Below are 23,169 nucleotides of genomic sequence, written 5' to 3' on the forward strand. Positions count from 1 at the left end.
CAAGAGCACTGGTTCATTCAGTTAGCAACACAAGCAATGCAAGAACACAACTGGAAGCATTCACTAGGAGAAAAACCTAAATAAAAACAACCAAGTTCTTGGAGAGTAAGGAATGAACTGGGAATGACTACTGGGGGAAATGTTTTAAAGGAGACAGTTATATTACAGGCCTGCTTATGCTTCGTCTAGCTCAATAAGGTCGGTAACAGATAGCTATAGCTAAGATCAATCCCAAGATCGGTAAAAAGTTCTCTTTCTCGAATCTAGACTCACAAATTTCTGCAGGTACCATGTGCCAATCTGCATGGTGCCCTCACCCAAAGAACTCAAATCCACATTGGATTTTGTCTAAGGGATAGACATATCAATATTTCCAGAATGTAAATTTGCTTATTAATTTTGCAGGTACCAAAGTGTCAGTCCTTTGTTTTATATGACAACATGCTCCAACATTCTCTTCTTTTGCACGATTGCTTATTTATTTTATCATTGGCCCTTAAAAAAAGTTAGTAAAAGCACATTTTCTTTTTTTTAGTCCATAATTTCTTGATACAAAATGCAAATATTCGCTCCACGTTCTGAGCTCTTTCACATGTAGAGGCAAAACGAAGACTTTTAATATAGTCTGCGTTACTCATCTGCCAATACAACTTTTCGTATCAGAATCATTCATTACTTCTTGAATTTTTAGAATTTATTTAGCTTCAAATAAGGCTGACATGTTTCTCCTTTCTATATCTCTTTGAGGCAAGCCTTGAGGACTTTATGCGCTGCATTATTTTATTGGCAGCAGGCCAGGATGCGGATCTAATTTAGGCCTTCCTTTGACTTCCAAGTATGTTCTTCACGCGGATACTGAACCCTTGAACAGAGAGGTGTCTGTCATGTGCTTAGTTTTGTATGGCAGTGCTGCGTACAGCTGGCAGTTAATCCCTGCACTTAGCTTGACTAAATCTGTCTCTGAGCCTCCAGCATGTGACTATGCTTCAAACCATTGTGGCAGGCACAGTGTGCTGATGGGTGTTTACAGACCAATGGAGCCTATCATCATGGTGAAGTAGTGCAGTGACCTGTAGACAAAGATAAGTTTGGACTTCTACACGTCCTCTGGCAACCAAAACCTAATGAAAAATGGGAAACATAATAATTGCATGTTGGTGGGGTGGGGGGCAATGAAATTAAAATTAACGATAAACCTCCATTTCAGGCACAAAATTTCAATGACACACAACCTAATCATAAAGTACATGAAGATCACCCCCAGATGGCTGCAGATGAATGGGGAGGTTAAACGATTTACAAGATTCTCCGATAAATTCATTCACATAGCTGCCGAGCAACAAACTATTACTGAATGCTGGGATAACTCATTGCGCAACCAGGTACAACAGGTACATCATCCTAAATGTGCCTGAATGGTCTGCGCATAGCCTCAAAAGCTGCTGGAAGAGAATCTCGCCACTGCTGCCAGCCTACTTGACAATGTCAGCACCAAAAGAAGGGGGTGGGGAAGACCCTTTCCGACTGGCACAGATGATCATGTATTGGTCTAGGTGGACATTTCCAACTTCCAGAGGAAGGATCCCCATGGACATAGACCACTAGAACAGAAACCATACTAACTGTAGAAGGGGACATGATCAGAGGACAAAGAATGTTTCCCTTTTCAAGCAATTACAAGGGGTGCAGCACTGAACAGCCTACTCCAGTCCCTTGTCACAATCATCACCATGCTGCTAGTTGATGCTGGACTTGGATGGTGAAGGACGATGGGACAACACTGACTTTGCAGTGGATACTCCAAAACTCCACTACAGCTCAATCATGGTTCACTAACAGCACGACTAAAAGACCCCAGACCTGACTGTGCCAAAGACTGAAAGGAACCAAGAACAATATGGGTTGTGATGACATCTTCAGCCATTACAGATTCCAAGAGCCTGATTACAAGTGGGCAAGAAGAAGGCAATGTATTTACCACACCAGATAAATGCATATTCCACTGGGTGTGCAATAAATACCTTGTATTCAGAGAAAAATAGAGAATTACCCACAGACTTTTGTGCTTTCCGTATCAAATTCCTCATTTTATGGGACTATACTGACTGCTTTTTCCATAGTAAACTTCTGTAGTTTCGATTTGGCAAATTCACGAGAGGGAAATCGCAGGTATGCAGTAATTATGAGAGTGGTGGAAATTCTGATTTCTGAACAAACAGGAGTTTTTGGAAAGTTCGCAATATACTGTCCAAATCTCGGAGCCCAAAAGTCTAAGAACTGTCATGAACCGAGTTTATGTATTGACATTTCATCATTTACTTTTTTTTTTTTAAGCCTTGTGCATTTTTGTGTGTGCACTCCTTTGTTCCATTTGGAAAGGTATGTCTTGTACAGCAACTGGCACTAGAGTCTGACAGCAGATCTGGATGCTCAGTCCACTGTCAGCACACTCCCCTACAGCGTGGCCTGGCTAGGCGATAAGAAAGCACTGTGTGCACTTGAGTGCCAGTCTTTTTGAGTCTGAGCTTCAGAGATAGCATGTTTTGAAAATTCTTAGGAGAACTAATTAGTATATATGATGGCCTCATAGGACACGATGTCACATAAGGTTTGACATCACTGACCACAAATGACGCATAACTCAGCAAAACATGAGCCAATAATCAAGTTCTGCTGGTCATGCTCACAGAAACACAGGGACGGAAGTGTGGAGGTCGTACTCACCTAACTTGGGCTGACTAAACTAAGTAGCAGAAGCTGCCTAAACGTAAAACACTGGGGGAGATGGCTTCCCAACACTATTTTACCAGACCTTTGTGCCCCAACTGACTGAGAAACTATAAGAATTCTTAAGGGAAGCTAAACAGTTGGCCAACCTTCCTCTCACTATAAGAGAGGCCATCATCTATATGACGGCCAGGCTACCATAAGGGAGTCCAGAAGATCCTTTATCTTATCGGTCAATGACCATGATCAACTCAGAGATCAACTCAGACACTGATGGTCTGTGTAAGATCCTGGCCAATACTGTGCGGCAGGAGGTTGGATGGATGGTTTGAGAAGATCAATGTGGGTTCAGCCCTGGCCGCAGCACGGCCATAAATATTCCTAGATTTACTCATGTGCTCATTTGGTTATTAACCTGGACCCTGACCTCCGGTCTGGGCTAACTCTAACCTCTGCAGCTCCGCAGCTTCGTTGCCTCACCGCAGCGCTCAGGCCTCCTCCAGGTGAGGGTTCGCGCCTGCAGCCTCCAGCCTTTCCGCCCACCAACCTCAGCGCTGCTCCTGCTCCCCGCGTGCCTGGTGTCCCTTTATCGCCCTCATTGGATTCCTTTTTCTGGTCCCCCTTAAGTTCATCTTTAAGCTTTATTTTGTATCCCTTCTCTGCTGGTTTCCCGCCGCTGCTGGCCCTGCGGCCACTCCCCCCTGCTCAGCCCCCGCTCCCGCCTCCCAGACTTACATCCCGCCCCCCTCCCCTACTTAATGGCGGACGCTGTGCGGTCATGCATCGGATGCGCACCACCGGCAAGCCCATCTGTGCCCGTCCGCAGCCAGCGCCAGGAACCCAGGTTCTACAACCCACAACCGCTACACCGCTGCCGCCCTCCTTGCACTCAACCCCGGGAGAAAACACCTCTGCCAGAGATCGACGCCGAACACCACCCATGGCCAGTTCTACTGCCGACTATCCTTCACCATCAACAGCTCTCCCATGACTGCAGAACTCACGACAGACACACGCACCACCGAAGCCCTGACGTGCATCCTCCTCAACGTATGCTCCCTCCACAGACACACCACGGAAATCTTGGACCTGCTCGACACCCTCTCGCCTGACGTCACTTTCTTCACGGAAACATGGACCAACTCCACCTCCGCCCACGACATCGCACCGCCATCCCCTACGGATACAAGATTCAAAGAAAGGACCGCCCCCTCTGCCCTAGAGGGGGACTTGCCATCACACACAAGAGCTCCCTCCGACTCTCCACCTCCAGCACAAGAGTCCCCCTCCCCAACACACAGCACCTCCACTTCCAGATCCAAACCAGCCCCAGAACCACGCTGCGCGGGACCCTTGTCTACAGACCCCCCCGGACCACACGCCCATTCTGCCACCACCATTGCTGACCTCGCCGCACCCCACGCCATCGCCTCCACGGAATACATTCATCAGAGATCTCAATTTCCACCTCGACAACCGCAGCTACCCCGACTCCACCACCCTCTTTGACAACCTCGCCACCCTCTGACTGAGACAGCTCGTTACCACCCCTACCCACAAAGCCGGACACACCCTGGACCCCATCTTCGCAGGAGGGACAAACTTCCACTTCAGCCACACCACGCAGCCCCTCTGGACAGACCACCACTGCGTACACTTCACCTTCACCACCACCACCGCACCCAAACCCGCCCCGCGCCTGCCACAGAGAAACTGGAGCAAGATCACACAGGAACACCTCAAAACCACCCTACTCCACGACCGCCCCCTCCGCCACGACCAACGCCAACTCCGCAGCCAAAGAACTACACCGCTGGATTACCGACTGCGCCGACATGCTCACACCCCTCCGCCACCCTGTCAAACAACGCCCCCTGAAGGCCGCCTGGTTCACCACCGAGCTCCAAGAAGCCAGGCGCTCCTGCAGACGACTCAAGAAACTCTGTCAGAACAAGAAAACCACTCAAGACCACACAACTACAGAAACGCCATGAATGAATACCACCAGCGCATAAGAACCACCAAGCGGACCTTTATCAAGAACAAAATCCACACCAACGCAAGCAACGCAAAAGAACTCTTCAACGTCATTCAGCAGTTCACAAAACCCCTCAGCGAAGCCACCGACATCACACCCTCTCAGGACCTCTGCAACAAGCTCAGCTCCTACTTCCACCTGAAAATCAAGGCCCTCTACGACAACTTCATCGAAAAGACTCCGGACACCGCGCCCCTCCCCACCACCGGCAACCTGCCGACCATCACCAACTGGAAACCTGCCACCACTGAGGACACGATCATGAAGAACACCCACTCAGGAGCCCCTACGGACCCCCGCCAACCGCACATCTACCACAGAGCCGCCGCCATAGCACCCGAACTAGGCCGGGCCATCAACACCTCCCTCAATTCCGGCATCTTCCCTGATAACTGAAAGCGGGCAGAGGTCAAGCCCCTCCTCAAGAAACCCTCGGCCGACCCGACGGACCTAAAAAACTAAAGGCTCATCTCTCTCCTTCCCTTCGCAGCCAAAGTCACTGAGAGATTCATCAACACCCAACTGACCACCTTCATCGAAGAGAAAGCCATCCTCGACCCTCCCAGTCATCCTAGACTCCTCCCTCACCCTGACCCCCAGATCAACGCCGTCGCCTCCACCTGTTTCAACTCCCTCCGCATCCTCCGGAAGACCTTCAAGTGGATTCCCCCCGAATGCAGAAAGACCGTCACCCTCATTGGACTACAGCAACAACCTCTGCGCCGGAATAAACAAAACCCTGCTACACAAGCTCCAAACCATACAGAACACCGCAGGCAGACTCATCCTCGGAACCCCACGACACGAGCACATGACCCAGCACCTACGAGACCTCCCACTATCTCCCCATCGAGAAAAGAGTGACCTTCAAGCTACTCACCCACGCCTACAAATCCCTCCACAACATCGGACCCAAAAACCTCAACGAAAGAGTCTCTTTCCACGTACCCAAGAGGAACCTCCGCTCCGCCAACCTCGCCCTGGCAGAGACCCCACGCAACCGCAGAACCAGAGCAGGCGGAAGAGCCTTCTCCTACACCGCAGCAAAGACCTGGAACGAGCTCCCAGTCGACGTCAGACGCTCCCCACTCTGTACACCTTCAGGAAGTGCCTCAAGACCTGGCTCTTTGACTGATCGGGAGATGCCCCCCCCCCCCCCACCCCCCCCAGCGACTTGAGACCCTCATGGGTGAGTAGCGCGCTTTATAAACCCCCTGATTGATTGATTGATTGATTGATTGTTTGATTGAAAGTGAGGAGAAGCTTTCACTATTCGCAATCGACCTAGAAAAAGCTTTTGATGTCCTGAGTTGGGCTTACTTGAAGGATGTTCTATGAGCTTCGGACCAGTATTCTGTAGCTGCAAACATATACTTTATACATATTCCAGGCAGAGGGTTAGAGTTGGTAGGACTATTTCAGACAGTTAGAATATTGAACGGTATGCCCAGCAGGGGTGCCCACTGTCACACTTGCTCTTTGCCTTGAGCTATCATGCTTCAGAAAGACCTGAATAACTGGGGGATTAGAATAGGAGACACCCTTCACACAGCCTCTTTGTACATGGAAGACGCATGATTTTACCTCAGATTGCCCAGGCTTCCATTGGCGAGAAGGATGCACCGCTTGGAGAGATTTGGCGACGTAGCCGACCTTAGGGTCATCAAGCGCAAGCCCATACTATATCCTTTACGGACACTGACACAACACATGAAGGCACAGCTGCCTGTCTTGACCTTACAATAGAAGGTGGAGAACTTTCACTATTTAGGGATCATGGTTGCCACTGACAAGCAATACGAATATAACATGGGGAGGGTACTAGATAATTTACAGTCTTAAATACGGTTCTGGAATATGCTCCCTCTTTCCATCATGGGCAGGGTGGTGATTGCAAAGATGGACATCAGCCACAATGTATTTATAAAATTCAGAATGCTTTATGCCCCTTGAGACCTGACACCTTTAAGCAATTGAATAGTTGGTTAGTATCCATTGGTTTGGGCTGGTAGGCTGAGCAGGGTAGCGTAGGACATACTGAAGTTAGATCAGGAGGAGGGCTGGGTCTTCCTGACATAGACCTGCGCTATTATGTGAAGACAATAACCAGGTAAGCGACTACTGAGAAGGACAAATGGAGAGAATACCCTATCAGAATTACTTATGAGGGGCAGCAACTTACTTAGTCTACACCTTAATTTTGTGTAAGAGCTTGTGCAAGACACCCCGAGAATCTGAGAGAGAATAGCCACCAGGGTTTTTAGGCGACTGTAGTTTTCTAGAGATCTAAATATATACTACCTGCAGCCATGCCAATGCATTTGCAGGGATACGACCGTTATCCGATGGAAGGCGCAGGGTTGTCAGTTAATAGGAGATCTATACTTTTAATAGACATTTATTACTTTCCAGCAGGCTCAGAACTCGTTTGGAGTGGGACCTGGACATTTCCTCCAATATGCTAAGTTAACTGGTACAGCTAGAGAGATCTGGACAGACTTCCCTAATGTGCAGTCCACGTCTAGTACCCTTGAAGGTATTCTATGGTTGGGTGCGGGTTGTCATTTGATTACATTATTGCATAAAGACCTGAAGCTAGACAGAATCAGGTCCGTATTGAAGGCTATGCATGCATGGGAAGCTGAAATAGGTGATCAAATCACTGATATGGATTGGGTGGTAGCCAGTGACATCATAAAGAAGGTCTTGGGTAATTTTTTATATTGCACATACCTGACACCGATCATTCTAAGTAAAATATATCTGATCAGATCTGAAGGGTGACTGAGGTCTGGGATGGATGGAGCATTGTTTCGTCATTTATCCTGGACAGGTCGGAAGGTGTCAAGTGTCGTTGAAACGTTATATGGAACAATGGGGATTTAAACAGCTCCCCCTCTACAGCAATGTTTTTTGAGCATCACTGTATGACCCAAGCACAAAAAGATGCAATATAAGTTGTTACATTTGCTTTATTGTTGGCAAAGAGGTGCATGGCCATTGGTTGAGTGGGTGCCCTGAGGCTAGATTTAAGTTTGTGGGTAAGGGGTACGATGGAATGGGTACTAACAGAGGAAGCATATTAAAAAATCCAGGAAAGTTTCAAAAGAGGCAGAAGATTTGATGATATTGGCAGATATATTGCTAGAATTCTCTGTAACGGTGCCTCATGACACACAATAGCGATATCTCTAAGACTAAGGAAATATCTAGAGGTTTACTTGCTATGTAACAAAAGGACTCTCTCTAAGCGGAGGCAGTCACTTAAGACCATTAAGGAGGAGCCATACTACGGGCAACCATTACCAAAAACATGTCCTTGCAGACGATTGGGGTGGAAGAATTGTGCAACAATAGCTTGTAAAATGTAACATTATAGTGTGCTTTGTTTTTTAAAAATCGCAAAATAACGATTAAAAAAAAAGGAGCAAACGCTTCACAAATAAACTCCCACAAATATGCTTTTCTTCTATCCACAGTCTACAGCTGAACTACTAAACAGTCAAACATTTAAGGTCTTTGTTGCTATTATGATGCAGTCTATTGCATCCTTGTCTCAGGCAATACAACCAATCACAGAGACTCTTCAGAGGTCAGGCAAACTGCCTAAGGTAGAAATGCTTTGCAGCTTTATTGTGAAACAGCACGTACATACTTGCAACATTCTCTAACCAAAAGTAGGATTTCTCAGGTATCAAACATCTGCATAATGATTACGTCACAGAAAATGTAATTACGTACCATTTAGCCTAACCATGACATGACATCACAGGAAAAGTCCTCACATGACATGTGACCTACATCTGATCGCAAGGAAAGACTGATGCGAATGCCATCTTCACAGAGGTTTGATGGCTAAGCTAAACTCTAAGTTATTTTACTGCAGCTCACTGATACAGGAGGACCCACGATCCCATTTCTACCCATCTCTATTCACTAACAATGTGTAGTCTCCAGGTTTGTCCTTGTTTTTTCTTTACAATGTTATTCATCCAGTGTGTCTTAGGGTCGTCAAGTGTGACGTTTTCCAAACATCTCAATACTCTCAGACGCTTGTTGGTCTCTAGCTTCACACAACCTGAAGTAAGTACTGTAGTTCAATAGTTAATGGCTTTTGACTGAAGAGTATAGCAGAGGGAAAGAAGGAAGTAATGGGAGAAGGGAGAGAAAAAGGAAGTAAGGGACGAAAGGGATATGAGGGGAGGAAGAGATGGGAACTTAATGAGTGTAATATGGAGATATGAAGTTTGAGGGTTCTGATGAGAGAGAAACATGAAACAGAAAAAGGATTACAATAAATGAGGGAAGAAACGGAGGAATGGAAGAAAAAGAAAAAGGGATGAGAGAAGAGGGAGTGGTAACCAAGAAGATAGACATACAAGGGAAGTGCAATAGAAAGAGACAACAGACGAAAGAGGGGAAAAGGAAGTGGGAACTGAAAGGCGCACAAATGAGGAGTCTGACAATTGAGTAAAATGGGCTGCAAGAAAAATTAGAAGGCTGCGAAAAATAGGCAGCAAGTCCAATGGAAAATTAAGGGTGAACAGGAGTGTGTGGAAAATTGAGGGTGAACAGGAGGGGTGGAAAGAAGACAGCCAGAAGTGAGTACTGGAGGGAGCGTTTAGAGGAGAAGGAAAATGTTATATAGAAAAAGTGACTAAAAGAGATGATGGGGAGAAAAAGCATTAGGCAGAAAGAAATGGGGGAAGGGTGAGGCCATGCATTACGTTTCTGATGCAGGACAGGGTGTTCCTCCAGCTGTACAGGTAGTTATTAAATTTACACATGTGGCACCTAGGTGACTCACGACCGGAGGATATTCATGCAGACAGACCAGTTATGCAGCCACAAAGACATCCCTGACTGCATGCAGGTTGACTAAAGCGAGCATTAAGCAAAAAATAAAGTTTGTAGTACAGCGCTGTTGTCCCTTGTGCGCAATGAAAGAGGAATATTCAAATCTGAGAAGTACAAAAAAACAAACTGCAAGTTAATTAGCCACACATTTTCATGAGACTCCTTTTCCAGGTCCTTTAATACTGAGCCGCACTGGGTGCTGGTTTCATGTTTTTATTGCTTGAGAACAGAAATCATAGGTACTGGAAGTAGAGGTGCTGCTGCACCCCCACAATAGCCATGGAAGGCCTGGAAAAATCATAAAACTGTTACTAGACCTGCAGGTCTAGTGACTTAAATAATCTACTTGACCTAATTATAATTAGGGCTCCCGGTTTTCCGTATTTACGGATTTATACATATAAATACAGACGGAAATCGATATTTCCTTTGTCTGTATTTATATTTATAAACGGTAAAATACGAGTAAATGTTGCCACGCTAGTCTCCCGCCTCCCGATTCCTGCAAGCAAAAACCCGATGCCTCTGGGTTTCAGCTGACAGGGCAGTATTGTGTAACGTGCTAATTCTTCCAGCAATAGTCGGAGTGGCGATGCAGGGGCTCTAGAAGGGGTGAACAACCAACAACCAACAAAGCCCCATTAACAAGCGAATGGTCTTTTAAAGACCTGTGAAGTGCTCGGGGCGGCAGAGTGCCACTCATGGTGCGCACGAAAGTAGCGTAAACGCAGAGTTTGGGGTGCCACGAGCTTCTCCTCAGTTCACGGTCAGTGAGAGTCTGAGCTTTCCCCATCTTCTGGATGCTAGCACAGACGTTTGGGCAGGTACCAATGACATGTCACTGCTTTACTAATTGTGTCAGGTCATGCATAGTTTTGGCAGAATGTATTTGCAGACAACTGGTTGTAGCCTCTTTGCTCCATCACGGTTTGGTTTGGTTATTGTTGGGTTACTGTGCTTTGTTTGGTTATTGCACAGTTACTGCGTTATCTGTAGCGTGCGTCCGGCACTCACAGCTCTACCGCCTCTTCCACTACACAGACCACTCAAGTCATTATACACAACAGGCTCGTCTGCATGGGCGTAGGAAGTGTGGGGGACGCGGGGGATATATCCCCCCCAGATTTTGGAGTGGGGGGGACACGGGGGACAAGGGTGGGGGGGACGAGGGGACAAAGGAATTTCCCCTCTCCCTTCTGTTATCGCAGGGCCATTAGCACGCGAAAGCGCTACCTAATGGCCCTGCACTTGACCTGCCTGGAGTCAGAGGCCACCCGCCCTCTGCCTTTTGTTATGCTGCAGGAAGGCTCAGCCGTTCTGGGAAGGGCAGAGAACGGAGAAAAAATAAACGCTGTCTCTTTTCCTTCATGGCAAGGACCGTGTCCACTACTCCTGATCTGCCTCTGGCAGCTGCCCTCTCTCTTTATTCCTCCACCTCTTTCTGTCTCTGTCTCGCTCCTGCTTACGTGCTGATTTCAAGAGGCAGCTCTTAAGGTACTCTCTCTTGCCTCTCCTTTTCTTTATTTGTTCCCCTGTGAAATTGATCCAAAAAAGGCTGAACACTTTGGCTGTAAATGTCCTCATTTTCTGACTGTTTTCTATTGAAAAGAAAAACCTCGGAATGGAGAGAAAAAATAGTTAAATACCTAAATAAAGCAATACAGAGTGGACAGCAGACAGGTCAGACTGTTATTTACACCCACACACATTAGCGCCACTTTACAGAGTTTGCCAGTGAAAGCGCTACTTTCTTTTTATCTTCTTTCTTTGAACAACAATGTTTTCTCAGGGTGGGTAAGTGCGCCATTCCTAAAGGGACTGCAATACCTGGTTGATGGGTAGAGTGGAAACGTTTAATATGATCGTTTTCAACTTTTTAATTATTTTAGCTTATAAAATGCGGCTCTGTGTTTGGGGATGTGGTCTTTTTTAAACCAAACTGCATACATTTTGAAAGGATATAAGCAATGGACATTGAAAGGGGTCCCTTCCTGGTCCTGTAGCCATGTCTTGAACTTTTCAGGCAAAATCACTTACTGATTTCTGAATAATGAGTTTAAAACCGTTAAGGTAACCATGTTTTTTTCTGATTACAGTTCACATGCTTTGCTTATTCTTGCATTCCCTATGAGTGTTTGCTTTTTCCAGGGTGTTATTCATTTTTTTTCAGACAGCATTTTACTGTTGTCTAGTGCATAATTTGAATTTAGTCGCAGCACAATTGAGTTGTGCTGAAGGCAGTGCGAGTTTCTCTCAGTGGGGCAGTATGGTGTAAATAAATGTGGAAAAATACTAGCTGTAGCGTCGCCTTTTGCTTGTGGCAAAAATAAATATGGATAAATACAGAAAAAAAGCCCAAAAAATAAATATGGATAAATACAGACGGAAATGGCAAAAAAATAAATACCATAAAACCGGGAGCCCTAATTATAATGCTCTTGACCAATAAACTGGCTTAAATTTTGTGATCGTGGGCAAATATTTTAATTTACTGAGCTGCTATTTTCTTCTTTAACACGACAGCACCTTTAAATATGCTAGTACAGCATGTCTGCTGTACAAAAAACACTTTTGCTTGACTAACGTTTGCTCCATATATAATACAAATCTAGCCACATATAGGATACACATGACCACTGATTTGCCTCTTAGTTTATTCATTGCATTGTCATCAGGGCGGGGGTAGGAATGTTTCCAAAATATGTTTAAAAACTATCACTTTTTAAACATAACACAATAGCGATATCTCTAAGACTAAGGAAATATCTAGAGGTTTACTTGCTATGTAACAAAAGGACTCTCTAAGCGGAGGCAGTCACTTAAGACCATTAAGTAGGAGCCATACTACGGGCAACCATTACCAAAAACATGTCATTGCAGACGATTGGGGAGGAAGAATTGTGAAACAATAGTTTGTAAAATGTAACATTATAGTGTGCTTTGTTTTTTAAAAATCGCAAAATAAAGATTACAAAAAAAAAGGAGCACACGCTTTACAAATAAACTCCCACAAATATGCATTTCTTCTATCCACATTCTACAGCTGAACTACTAAACAGTCAAACATTTAAGGTCTTTGTTGCTATTATGATGCAGTCTGTTGCATCCTTGTCTCAGGCAATACAACCAATCACAGAGACTCTTCAGAGGTCAGGCAAACTGCCTAAGGTAGAAATGTTTTGCAGCTTTATTGTGAAACAGCACGTACACACTTGCAACATTCTCTAACCAAAAGTAGGATTTCTCAGGTATCAAACATCTGCATAATGATTACGTCACAGAAAATGTAATTACGTACCATTTAGCCTAACCATGACATGACATTACAGGAAAAGTCCTCACATGACATGTGACCTACATCTGATCGCAAGGAAAGACTGATGCGAATGCCATCTTCACAGAGGTTTGATGGCTAAGCTAAACTCTAATTTATTTTACTGCAGCTCACTGATACAGGAGGACCCACGATCCCATTTCTACCCATCTCTATTCACTAACAATGTGTAGTCTCCAGGTTTGTCCTTGTTTTTTCTTTACAATGTTATTTATCCAGTGTGTCTTAGGGTCGTCAAGTGTGACGTTTTCCAAACATCTCAATACTCTCAGACGCTTGTTGGTCTCTAGCTTCACACACCCTGAAGTAAGTACTGTAGTTCAATAGTTAATGGCTTTTGACTGAAGAGTATAGCAGAGGAAAAGAAGGAAGTAATGGGAGAAGGGAAAGAAAAAGGAAGTAAGGGACGAAAGGGATATGAGGGGAGGAAAAGATGGGAACTTAATGAGTGTAATATGGAGATATGAAGTTTGAGGGTTCTGATGAGAGAGAAACATGAACCAGAAAGAGGATTACAATAAATGAGGGAAGAAACGGAGGAATGGAAGAAAAAGTAAAAGGGATGAGAGAAGAGGGAGTGGTAAGCAAGAAGATAGACATACAAGGGAAGTGCAATAGAAAAAGGGAACAGACGAAAGAGCGGAAAAGGAAGTGGGAACTGAAAGGCGCACAAATGAAGAGTCTGACAATTGAGTAAAATGGGCTGCAAGAAAACTTAGAAGGCTGCGAAAAATAGGCAGCAAGTCCAATGGAAAATTAAAGGTGAACAGGAGTGTGTGGAAAATTGAGGGTGAACAGGAGGGGTGGAAAGAAGACAGCCAGAAGTGAGTACTGGAGGGAGCGTTTAGAGGAGAAGGAAAATGTTATATAGAAAAAGTGACTAAAAGAGAGGATGGGGAGAAAAAGCATTAGACAGAAAGAAATGGGGGAAGGGTGAGGCCATGCATTACGTTTTTTGTTGCAGGACAGGGTGTTCCTCCAGCTGTACAGGTAGTTATTAACTTTACACATGTGGCACCTAGGTGACTCACGACCGGAGGATATTCCTGCAGACAGACCAGTTATGCAGCCACAAAGACAACCCTGACTGCAAGCAGGTTGACTAAAGCGAGCATTAAGCAAAAAATAAAGTTTGTAGTACAGCGCTGTTGTCCCTTGTGCGCAATGAAAGAGGAATATTCAAATCTGAGAAGTACAAAAAAACAAACTGCAACTTAATTAGCCACACATTTTCATGAGACTCCTTTTCCAGGTCCTTTAATCCTGAGCTGCACTGGGTGCTGGTTAAATGTTTTTATTGCTTGAGAACAGGAATCATAGGTACTGGAAGTAGAGGTGCTGCTGCACCCCAACAATAGCCATGGAAGGCCTCGAAAAATCATAAAACTGTTACTAGACCTGCAGGTCTAGTGACTTAAATAATCTACTTGACCTAATTACAATGCTCTTGACCAATAAACTGGTTTAAATTTTGTGATCGTGGGCAAATATTTTAATTTACTGAGCTGCAATTTTCTTCTTTAACACAACAGCACCTTTAAATATGCTAGTTCAGCATGTCTGCTGTACAAAAAACACTTTTACTTGACTTAATAGACTAAACGTTTGCTCCATATACAATACAAATCTAGCCACATATAGGATACACATGACCGCTGATTTGCCTCTTAGTTTATTAATGGCATTGTCATCAGGGCGGGGGTAGGAATGTTTCTCAAATATGTTTAAAAACTATCACTTTTAATAAATATATAACCGAAGCATGAAATGGTAGCACACTTATTTGCAATCACCAGATTTTACATTGAAGTGGCCACAACATGTTCAACTGACATGTGGCTTTACTGATAAAACGATATAGTGTATAATGTTTGGAAATCGATTTTCTGCAAATATTTGTCGTTTGCACAACACCAAGTAAAGTGTCCTGATTTGTTTTGCTCCTATTTACACCTTTGTTTGCATCACACTTCTGAATTACAAAAAAATAATTATTTCGTAATTCCTGATATATTTTGAAATAATGAAAAGTACTATTCACTTCATTCGCAACCTACAGCCTGTCATTTCACAATGATTGTCAGACAGCTCACTTGACAAAAACCTCTAACTGTAATAGGACGAAAAAAAGTAAACACCATTTTTAAGGATTAGATAAGACACAATTAGTAAAAAGACAAACTGACATTTGACTTTTGTCCTCTAAAGGTCTCTTTATTGCTCATTCACTTTCTGAATGAACAGAACACCTGTTCCTTCCAGCCTAAGTTCACTTGAATGGAAGAGTAGGTGCTAAAAATAGCTCAACCTCATAAAATCTGACTCTGCCATAGCAAGTGGGTGATTTGATTTTTAAAGGCCGGCACTGTGATGTTTAGCAGGTGAATAATAATTAAAGAGGCTTTTAAATTTTGTTTGTATCTTGTCACATTTGCTGTGCATTCAAAGACAGGGGTCAAAAGTCAGGCTATGTTATCTGACAAATTGCTGCTTATTCTTTTAATTTGACACTAGTGTTTACTTTTCTTTCTCCGACTGCAAAGAAAAAGAGCCTTAAAGCAGAGAGGGGCTCCTTACACCCAAAGAGGTAGAGCACCAAGTAGACCCAAGTCAGAAAACAAACTTCCTCTATGGTGGAATCAAACACTTCACTCTCATCCACACAGTGTAGTCATCCCGTATCACCAAAACATAAATTCACATTAGAAGTAAGGAATAGTTGTAAAAAATATAAAGATGTATTTTAAATCATAGTTGGACAGTTTATTATGATCATAAAAAATTAAAAAACATCAGACAGAACAATTCATTTCTCCGACACAACCAAATGCGTATACATTAAAAAAGCATAAAAACCTATATTACAGAAAAAGAGGGTTGCCTTCGCAATTTATGCTCACAGTGCTGATATAACTGTTCTGTATAAACTGTGATTCCAATAAATTATGCCATGAGCACTTTTGACCAAACTACCATGCGTCTCCCTCTTTCCTTTTTGTAAAGTCGTGTACATATACATATGTATTTGCCTTCCTCATTGAATCCGGTTGAGACATTGTTGCTAGTTTTAAGGTATTTTTCTAACACACAACAAAATGTAAATATCTGTAAAAGAACTTTACAAATATTTCAAAATGTATCACTAGTTAGGAAAGCACAAATTAAGCACTTTTTTTGTAATTCTGAAGTGTGATGGAAACAAAGATTTTAAAAGGATCAAGATACATTACTTGGTGATGAGGAAATTATAAATATTTGTAGAAAGTGGATTTCCTCATATTATCATTTGTGCATAACATAGTTGTATCACTAAAACGGCATGTCAGTGCAAAAGTGGTATCTGTAAATCACAATGCACTACCACACCATATTTTAGTAAAATATTTGCAACCATATATTCCAAAATGCACCACCAGCTACATTCTTACACCCTTACCACTCTTCTGCTGAATGGGCATCACTTATTTGTGTGGCGCTTTGAATTTTTCACAATTTCTCCGACTTCAGTGATGTAACATTGATAGCAGCACCCCAACTCTGAAAATTGTTCCAGGACGCCTTGCAGGAACTGGCATCTGCCTGCCATAGTTGCATAAAAGCAGCAGGGTGGCAGGCAAAAACCAGCAGGCAGTAGGACTGCGGAAAATAAAATACAGTGGCTTACCACCGAAATCAGTAGGGTTCGCAAGTATGCAGGTATAGAACTCTCAAGTCTTCAAAATTCCGATAAGGGAGTAATAAATTACATAACGGATATCACTTATATGGTTATTGATTACAGAAATGGAAAGCTGTAACAGAAAGTGAAATGGTGTAATGATAAAAACATTCTGATAAATAATTATTGATTTGTGCAGTGATTTAAGTGTCTACATTAGGGTAGACTCCCCGCCATTGGAATTTGGGATGACTTTATCATTTCGGCCATGACTGTTGACAATTGACTCATTGGATTGGATCACTGCACAAATCAATAATTATTTATCATAAAGAGCCCTGCAGAAGTTCAAGTTCATTGAACGAAACACGTTGGCTATTTTGATGGAATGAAATAAAGGAATCCAATTTAAAATAATATCTCAATACTTTTGGACTAGGAATTCGTTAATGGTTGGGTGCACATTTCGAGATTGTGTGTTTCTATGTATCATCTGCTGAAGCAGCACTACCAATAAATGGCTGATACAGAGGAAGGAGTGCACCAACTTCTTATTTATGGAACTGTGTGGGAGGTAAGGGGTAAGGTTTTGAGTATCCGCCGTTGTTTTCTAGTGTTTTCACCAATTGGATCGGCAGGGTGCACAAGAGGACCGGTGTGCTGCCCAGACCTTGTGTCGCGCTGGTGCGGAACCCTATGTTGGGAGGCCCTGTGTAGCTACCCAGTCCATGCCTAGCGCCAGCCCTGGGTATATGGCGCTCAATGATGTGATAAAATCTAATGTATTAAGGTGGTACACTTCCGCATTATAAGAACACGTTTAGGAATGTTTTGTCTTAGCTTGATTTAGTGTTTGTTGTACCATTTACATACCAACATGTTTGGATGGTTCGGCTAGTTCCTTTAAAACCAAGTCAGACCCAGGCCTCCGCTCCCGCAAATTATGTCTTGGTGTTTAATGTACTCTGTTCTCTACTTTTTTTCGCCACCTGGTTGTTTACCGAAAATATCTGTGTTTGTGCATCTGCTTATAAATAACACTCAGTATATAGCTTGCAAACACGCGTGAGTCAAACTTACGCTGGTACGAGTGAACGTTTCACTCGGCAGCCACTAACTAGTCTAACTAGTCTTATTCCGTGAGTGAAACTTTAGAGCTATCCAGTTGCACGCCTGGATGTATCAAGGTGTAGGAAAACCGACACCAGAACACATTCAGTATGTTTGTCTGGGTCGGCCGCATACAAGAAGCACCTCCGAAATAGTTGCGGAACCGGGATCCCTCAACTTTTAGCACTGGCCTGGGGAAGTAACAACGTTGTGCTGTGTGTGCGGTTCCCGGACTTTGTTGAATGCATCACGTGACCAGGAAACACAGAACCCCATAGTCCCCTCTCTATGTCTGACTGAGACGGTTGTCCCTCTCCAATGTTTATGATGAACATCCGTTCCACGAAACTTACGCGTAAAATGGTTCAGGCAGCTGACGTCCACAATCTTAGAACGGAACCTCATGGCGACTTCAAGTAAGCAAAACTATTTAACATTATTGGGGTGCGAGCGAAAAGAACAAGATACGTTACGTAAAAGAACGCTGTCTATGGAAACGCGCGTGTTCGTTCCTCCATCCACCTATGGCCCCGCCTCTCACACAGGCTCTACGAATAGGAAGGGCGCATTGCTAGCTCTGGATTGTGATTGGTTCCCTTAGTTGTGCAGCCGCTGTCGGAGGAGGGTGACAGGGTGTTCACAGTTTATTGTTTCCCTCGCGCGCAGTCAGGCTGGGGTACAGAGAATGAACGATTATCGGTATTGAAAGTAGCTAGGGAGTTACCCGTTTTAACCAAATTATGTATACCGCCCCATATACGAGTGCTGTTTTAAATGTACACTGAACATTTTGTTGACTTTTTTTCTAGCCAAAACGCATCCATATTGAGTATTGACCAATCATTTCTGCCACCTGCTTCGCAATGCTGTCGAAGACAGGAGAAAAGATGGAGAGTTGACTATTCTGAAAATAAGAAGTCTAAATCCAACAAGCATTGGCAAAGCCAATAGGTCTCGGCAGTGCCCGGGCTATTGGCCTTGTCAATGTGAATGCAACACCACAGGGATAGCAGACAACACAGATTTAGCACAGAGCAACCAAGGACAGACCACAGGTAAAGCATAGATGCAGCACAGAGCACAGGTATAGTACAGTTAGAGCCAGGGCTTTAAGTGGGCACCGGCAGTTTTTTAAAGGGGGCCTCGAAACGGGTCTCTATCGGGCTCTGTTTTTGCCGGACTGTAGTTACAGCAGGCACATCATGTGCGCATGTTCACTTCTCACTAGTGGAGAAGTTACGGCATAATGTTGATGGAGCAGGTAAAGCAAAATGTTGTATACCTTCTCTATTTTGCATGAAAAATACTAATGACGTAATCAATTTATACATTAATTTAAATTAACTGCGTGCTGTGATAAACGAATCAACAACGTGCATTTTTGGTAAACACAAATAACACGTAGGACTTATTGCTATTTTCATGGCACAATAACTTAATAACTCATTTTTGTACGCCTATTAACAATAGAAGCTGTGGTGATAGAAAATTGCATGATTTATGTTGCTTTAGTGACGTTTGCTTTCCTGTTGGAGCCAAATGGTGAGTATTATTGCTTCAAATGTCGCTATAAGCTAGGAAATTTACTAATATATAAAGGGATTAGTGTGGGTTTAACATTAGAATCTTCATTTCCACATATTAATTATTCTTTTGTGTTTGTTTTGCTTAAGTTGGCATTTGGGCCTACCAAGCCATGGCATACAAAATGGAGTTCGGAAGTGGCCACCGTCTTGTGAGCGCGATGTCTACTGCGCAGTCTCGGATGGCTCCGAAGATCTCCAGGCATCCTCAATTCAGAGCACAGTGTTCCTGGTCAAGGATAGGAACATGGAGGACTGCCAGATTTCAGTCAGTAAAACCACCCGGACAAACAATAGTCACCTATGATGAAGATTTAACTTTGTTGCACGAGCATGACATAAACTGAGGATATGACCAGGCGAATTCTCTGGGAACCCAAGACAGTGGGAAAACTGGACGAAATTACAAAATTTGCCAGATGGACCAATCATAATACTTCTCAGCTCCATAAATGTTTCATGTTGCCCAGAATTTTATTATAAAAAGGGTAGTAGAATAGGGAGGGGTTAGCTAAGTGTGTCCCGAGGGAGGAGTGAGTGCGTTCCAGAGGGGTGTCCCGAATTTGCGTGATCGACTTGCTTGCACGATTGGTTGGTCCTTTGGATACCTTTGGGACTATGCTGTGCTGAGCAAAGCAACTTTTCGGACATTTTGAATCTTATCCTGCATTCGATTTGGACGATTTATCAAAAGAGATTTGAATTATGCAGAGCTAATAGAATTAGAGGAACGACCCCAATAGCAAGAATAGGTAAATATAAATGTCATGCAAAATTGTGTTGATTAATTAAATTGGAACTTTGTTGACAGAAATGCTAAAATATGCAACTAAAAGCACAAAATTAGATAAACTACATATTGATTAACAGAGAATGAGTTTGTGGTTCTTTAAGTAAGTCACTGAAACGATTCCAAAGCTTTAATGTGTTTTAGCTGGTTCTAAATCACCATCAACCAGTCCAACTAATTGATCCGTCAACCAAGTGGTGGAGTGCCTTGATGTTAAGGTTAGGATTCTACAGGGGTTAATGTAAAAATGTATATTCTGTAATAAAATGTTCCTTCCCTATAGGTAATAAGGTACCCCCCCACATGTCCAGCGCATTACTCATTTTCCCCTCCTGCGTGCGGATTCGAGTGAGACATATGAATATTGGTGTTATGGGCCCTACCAATGAATGCCTGCGTGAATGAGCTTGTGTAGGTGATGGATCTGTGACGCAGGGAGGATATGTAAATTTGCCCTTTTCGCGCTGTATCAGTTTTCTGGTAGCAGATTGATGGTTTTATTGCATTGGTTTGGTGATTATTGCTTATTGATTTTGATTTTTGCGGATGTTTGATTGATTATTGATTTATGTTCTAACATTCAATGTTGAGACACGTGGCGTTTTATGTTGTTTCTGAAGACTTCTGGGATGTAGGAAGTTGGATGCCCTGTAGGTACACGGGGAAAACGTGTGGCAAGTGAAGTCGCACGGTTTATTGTCTTGTTTTCCTGTAGGTACACGGTAGAAAACGTGTGACGATTGGAGTCGCACAACGCATTGTCTGGGTTCGAATTGGTAACATCGTCGTGTGTTATCGGTAGGGATTTTCTGTGTGAAAGTAGGTGTATGGATAGCGAAGGCCACCTGTGAAATTTCGGTCTTTAGAACAGGAGTCAATTGTGAGCTCTGATTACGCTTATCACTGGAGAGGTAATAGGTGTCCCCTAAGCTTGTAAGAAGGGTAAAGTAGTGGGAAGTGCTACTTTATCAACAAATGCAATAATTCTGTGGAAGGGCAGAGGTAAGCGCTGCTCTCGAGAAATACAGGATTCTTGTGTAAATGGACTACATTTTCCGTATGAACGTGTGTAAGTTAAATAGCATTCGGTTTTATCGTGAAACTCTGGCCTTAATTCTCAGGAGCAGTGTAGTCTCCACATGTGTTTTATCTCTAGAGAAACGGTTAGCTAATGCTTGTTTGACGGGTAAGGTAGAGGGAAGTGCTACTTTATCGGCGAGTGGAATAATTCCGTGGTAGGGCAGAGGTAAGCGCTGTTCTCGAGAAATACGGAATTCTTGTATAAAAGGTCAAAACTATTTCTTTGGTTTAGCAAAGCGGACAACGGTGGTGTTTTTATGTCGTTGCTAACAGATTTTGAGTAAAAGAGAGCGCAAGAGAAAGTTTTCCGATAAAAATTGTAAAGGAGGGGTCAGCAGAAGCAGGAGTAGCGAGAAACTTGCATGAAAAATTGGAAGAAGTGGCGAGTGAAATGGGTATCAATTTTGAGAAAATAAAATCATTACAGAAACCATACAGAGTAGATTTTTCTGAAAAAGACATTGAGAATTTGAATACCGCAGGAAGAATGATGCTAATTAAAGACCTAATTGTTCTACTATGAAAATGAGGCGATGTAGATAAATGGAAGAGCAGGTGGTTTCGGAAATGAGACGATGTATCAGACAAAACATTTGCAGCTTTCCCAGTAAGAGAAAAGGAGAAAGTGGTAACTGAGTGTCCCATGAGGGAGATCCCAGGAGGAGGCTATGTGCATGTTCCTTGGACTAGACAAGACATTTTATCATTTACAAATGACTTCCCCCCCCCCCGTCTTCGCGAGAAGCCGGTGGAATGGTATAGGCAGGTAGATAGGTTTGTCAAATTATCAAAAGTACTGTGGATTGATTTGAACAGTCTGTTTGACATAATTGTGCCAGCAGATCTATTGGCAGAATGTAAGATTACAATTGGTTGGCCTACTCAGGAATACCCTAGAGATCCTAAAACAGGTGCCCCTGATCCAGAGGTAATGAGAAAATATGAACAGGTAGTTACCTTTCTGAAAAATAAAGTACCTCCAAAAGAAACTGATTGGGTAAAGATTGATAGAACTCCTCAAGAAGTAAAATAATCTGTACATGCTTATTATGAGAGATTGTTATTGGCTTTTAAACAATACAGTGGTGATGAAAATTTGAGTGAGAAAGATTTAAGTCATTTTGTATATCGGTTTGTGTACAGGTTGAGACCTGAAGTAAATGAAATGATTAAACAGCATACTGTGGATTGGCAAAATAAAAAGATAGACGAAGTATTGAGACTTTCAAAGTATTTTAATGATGAGATTGAAGCCAAGCAACGTAAGCTAAAAGAGAAGGCCATGTGGGCTCAGGTTAAAGTGGCAGAAAGACAAGAAGCCCAACTGATTGAACAGGCAAATGGCATGAGCAATATGAAACAAAAAACCAATATTGGGAAAGGAAAAGGACAGATTAGTATAGAAGAAGCCAAAAAGAAGTGGCCATGTCATAACTGCGGAAAGATAGGGCATTGGAAATCCGAGTGTTAATCACCCCCAAGTGCTAATGGCGATAATGCATCATTAAATTCACAGGTGCAGAATGAGGTGAGTTGTCAATGACAACGACAGCAGCAGGTTGTTGCCCAACAGTGTCAGGTTCCAAAACCGCCTTTTCCACAAAGTGTAAACTCTCAGAGATACAGTAATGAAACAGGATTCTACACCGAAGAACAGGTAACTAAGCTGCCGCGCGCTAGTGCTGTTTCACAGTATTGGCTGCAACGTGATGAGAATGAGTCAGAAGAGACTGTGCTGAGGAGAGGAAGAAGAGTGCGTACTTGGCGCAACTCTTGAAGTAGACCAGACAGACCCTTTTGTGGATGAAAAGATAAATGATGAAAACATTACTTTCCTAGTAGATACTGGTGCTACTTGTTCAACTGTTAGATCAGCTGACGTTAAAAATCTTCCTCTCTCGGACGACACAATCCAAGTAGTTGGAGTCTCAAACAGACAGATAAAAACGTACCTTACTGAACCAGTTAAAGTTAAGATAGGAACATTTTCAG

At 43.3% G+C, this 23,169-nt stretch overlaps 1 protein-coding gene and 1 long non-coding RNA gene across 2 annotated transcripts in view; one reads left to right on the forward strand and one right to left on the reverse strand.

Moving 5' to 3' along the window:
• HUS1 (HUS1 checkpoint clamp component) overlaps positions 1 to 18,273 on the reverse strand; it is a 210,935-nt gene extending 192,662 nt beyond the window's left edge. The window contains exon 1 of the mRNA XM_085607393.1: positions 18,078 to 18,273. Coding sequence (XP_085463519.1) covers positions 18,078 to 18,129 — 52 coding nt within the window. The 5' untranslated portion in view covers positions 18,130 to 18,273. The remainder of the gene's footprint in view (positions 1 to 18,077) is intronic.
• On the forward strand, positions 18,019 to 20,176 carry LOC146823136 (uncharacterized). The gene is made up of 2 exons (XR_014962140.1): positions 18,019 to 18,140; positions 19,398 to 20,176. It is a non-coding gene; the product is annotated as an uncharacterized LOC146823136 (long non-coding RNA).
• Positions 20,177 to 23,169: the final 2,993 nt, after the last annotated feature.

Source organism: Triturus cristatus, chromosome 5_2, assembly GCF_964204655.1.
Source record: "Triturus cristatus chromosome 5_2, aTriCri1.1, whole genome shotgun sequence".
NCBI lineage: Eukaryota > Metazoa > Chordata > Amphibia > Caudata > Salamandridae > Triturus > Triturus cristatus.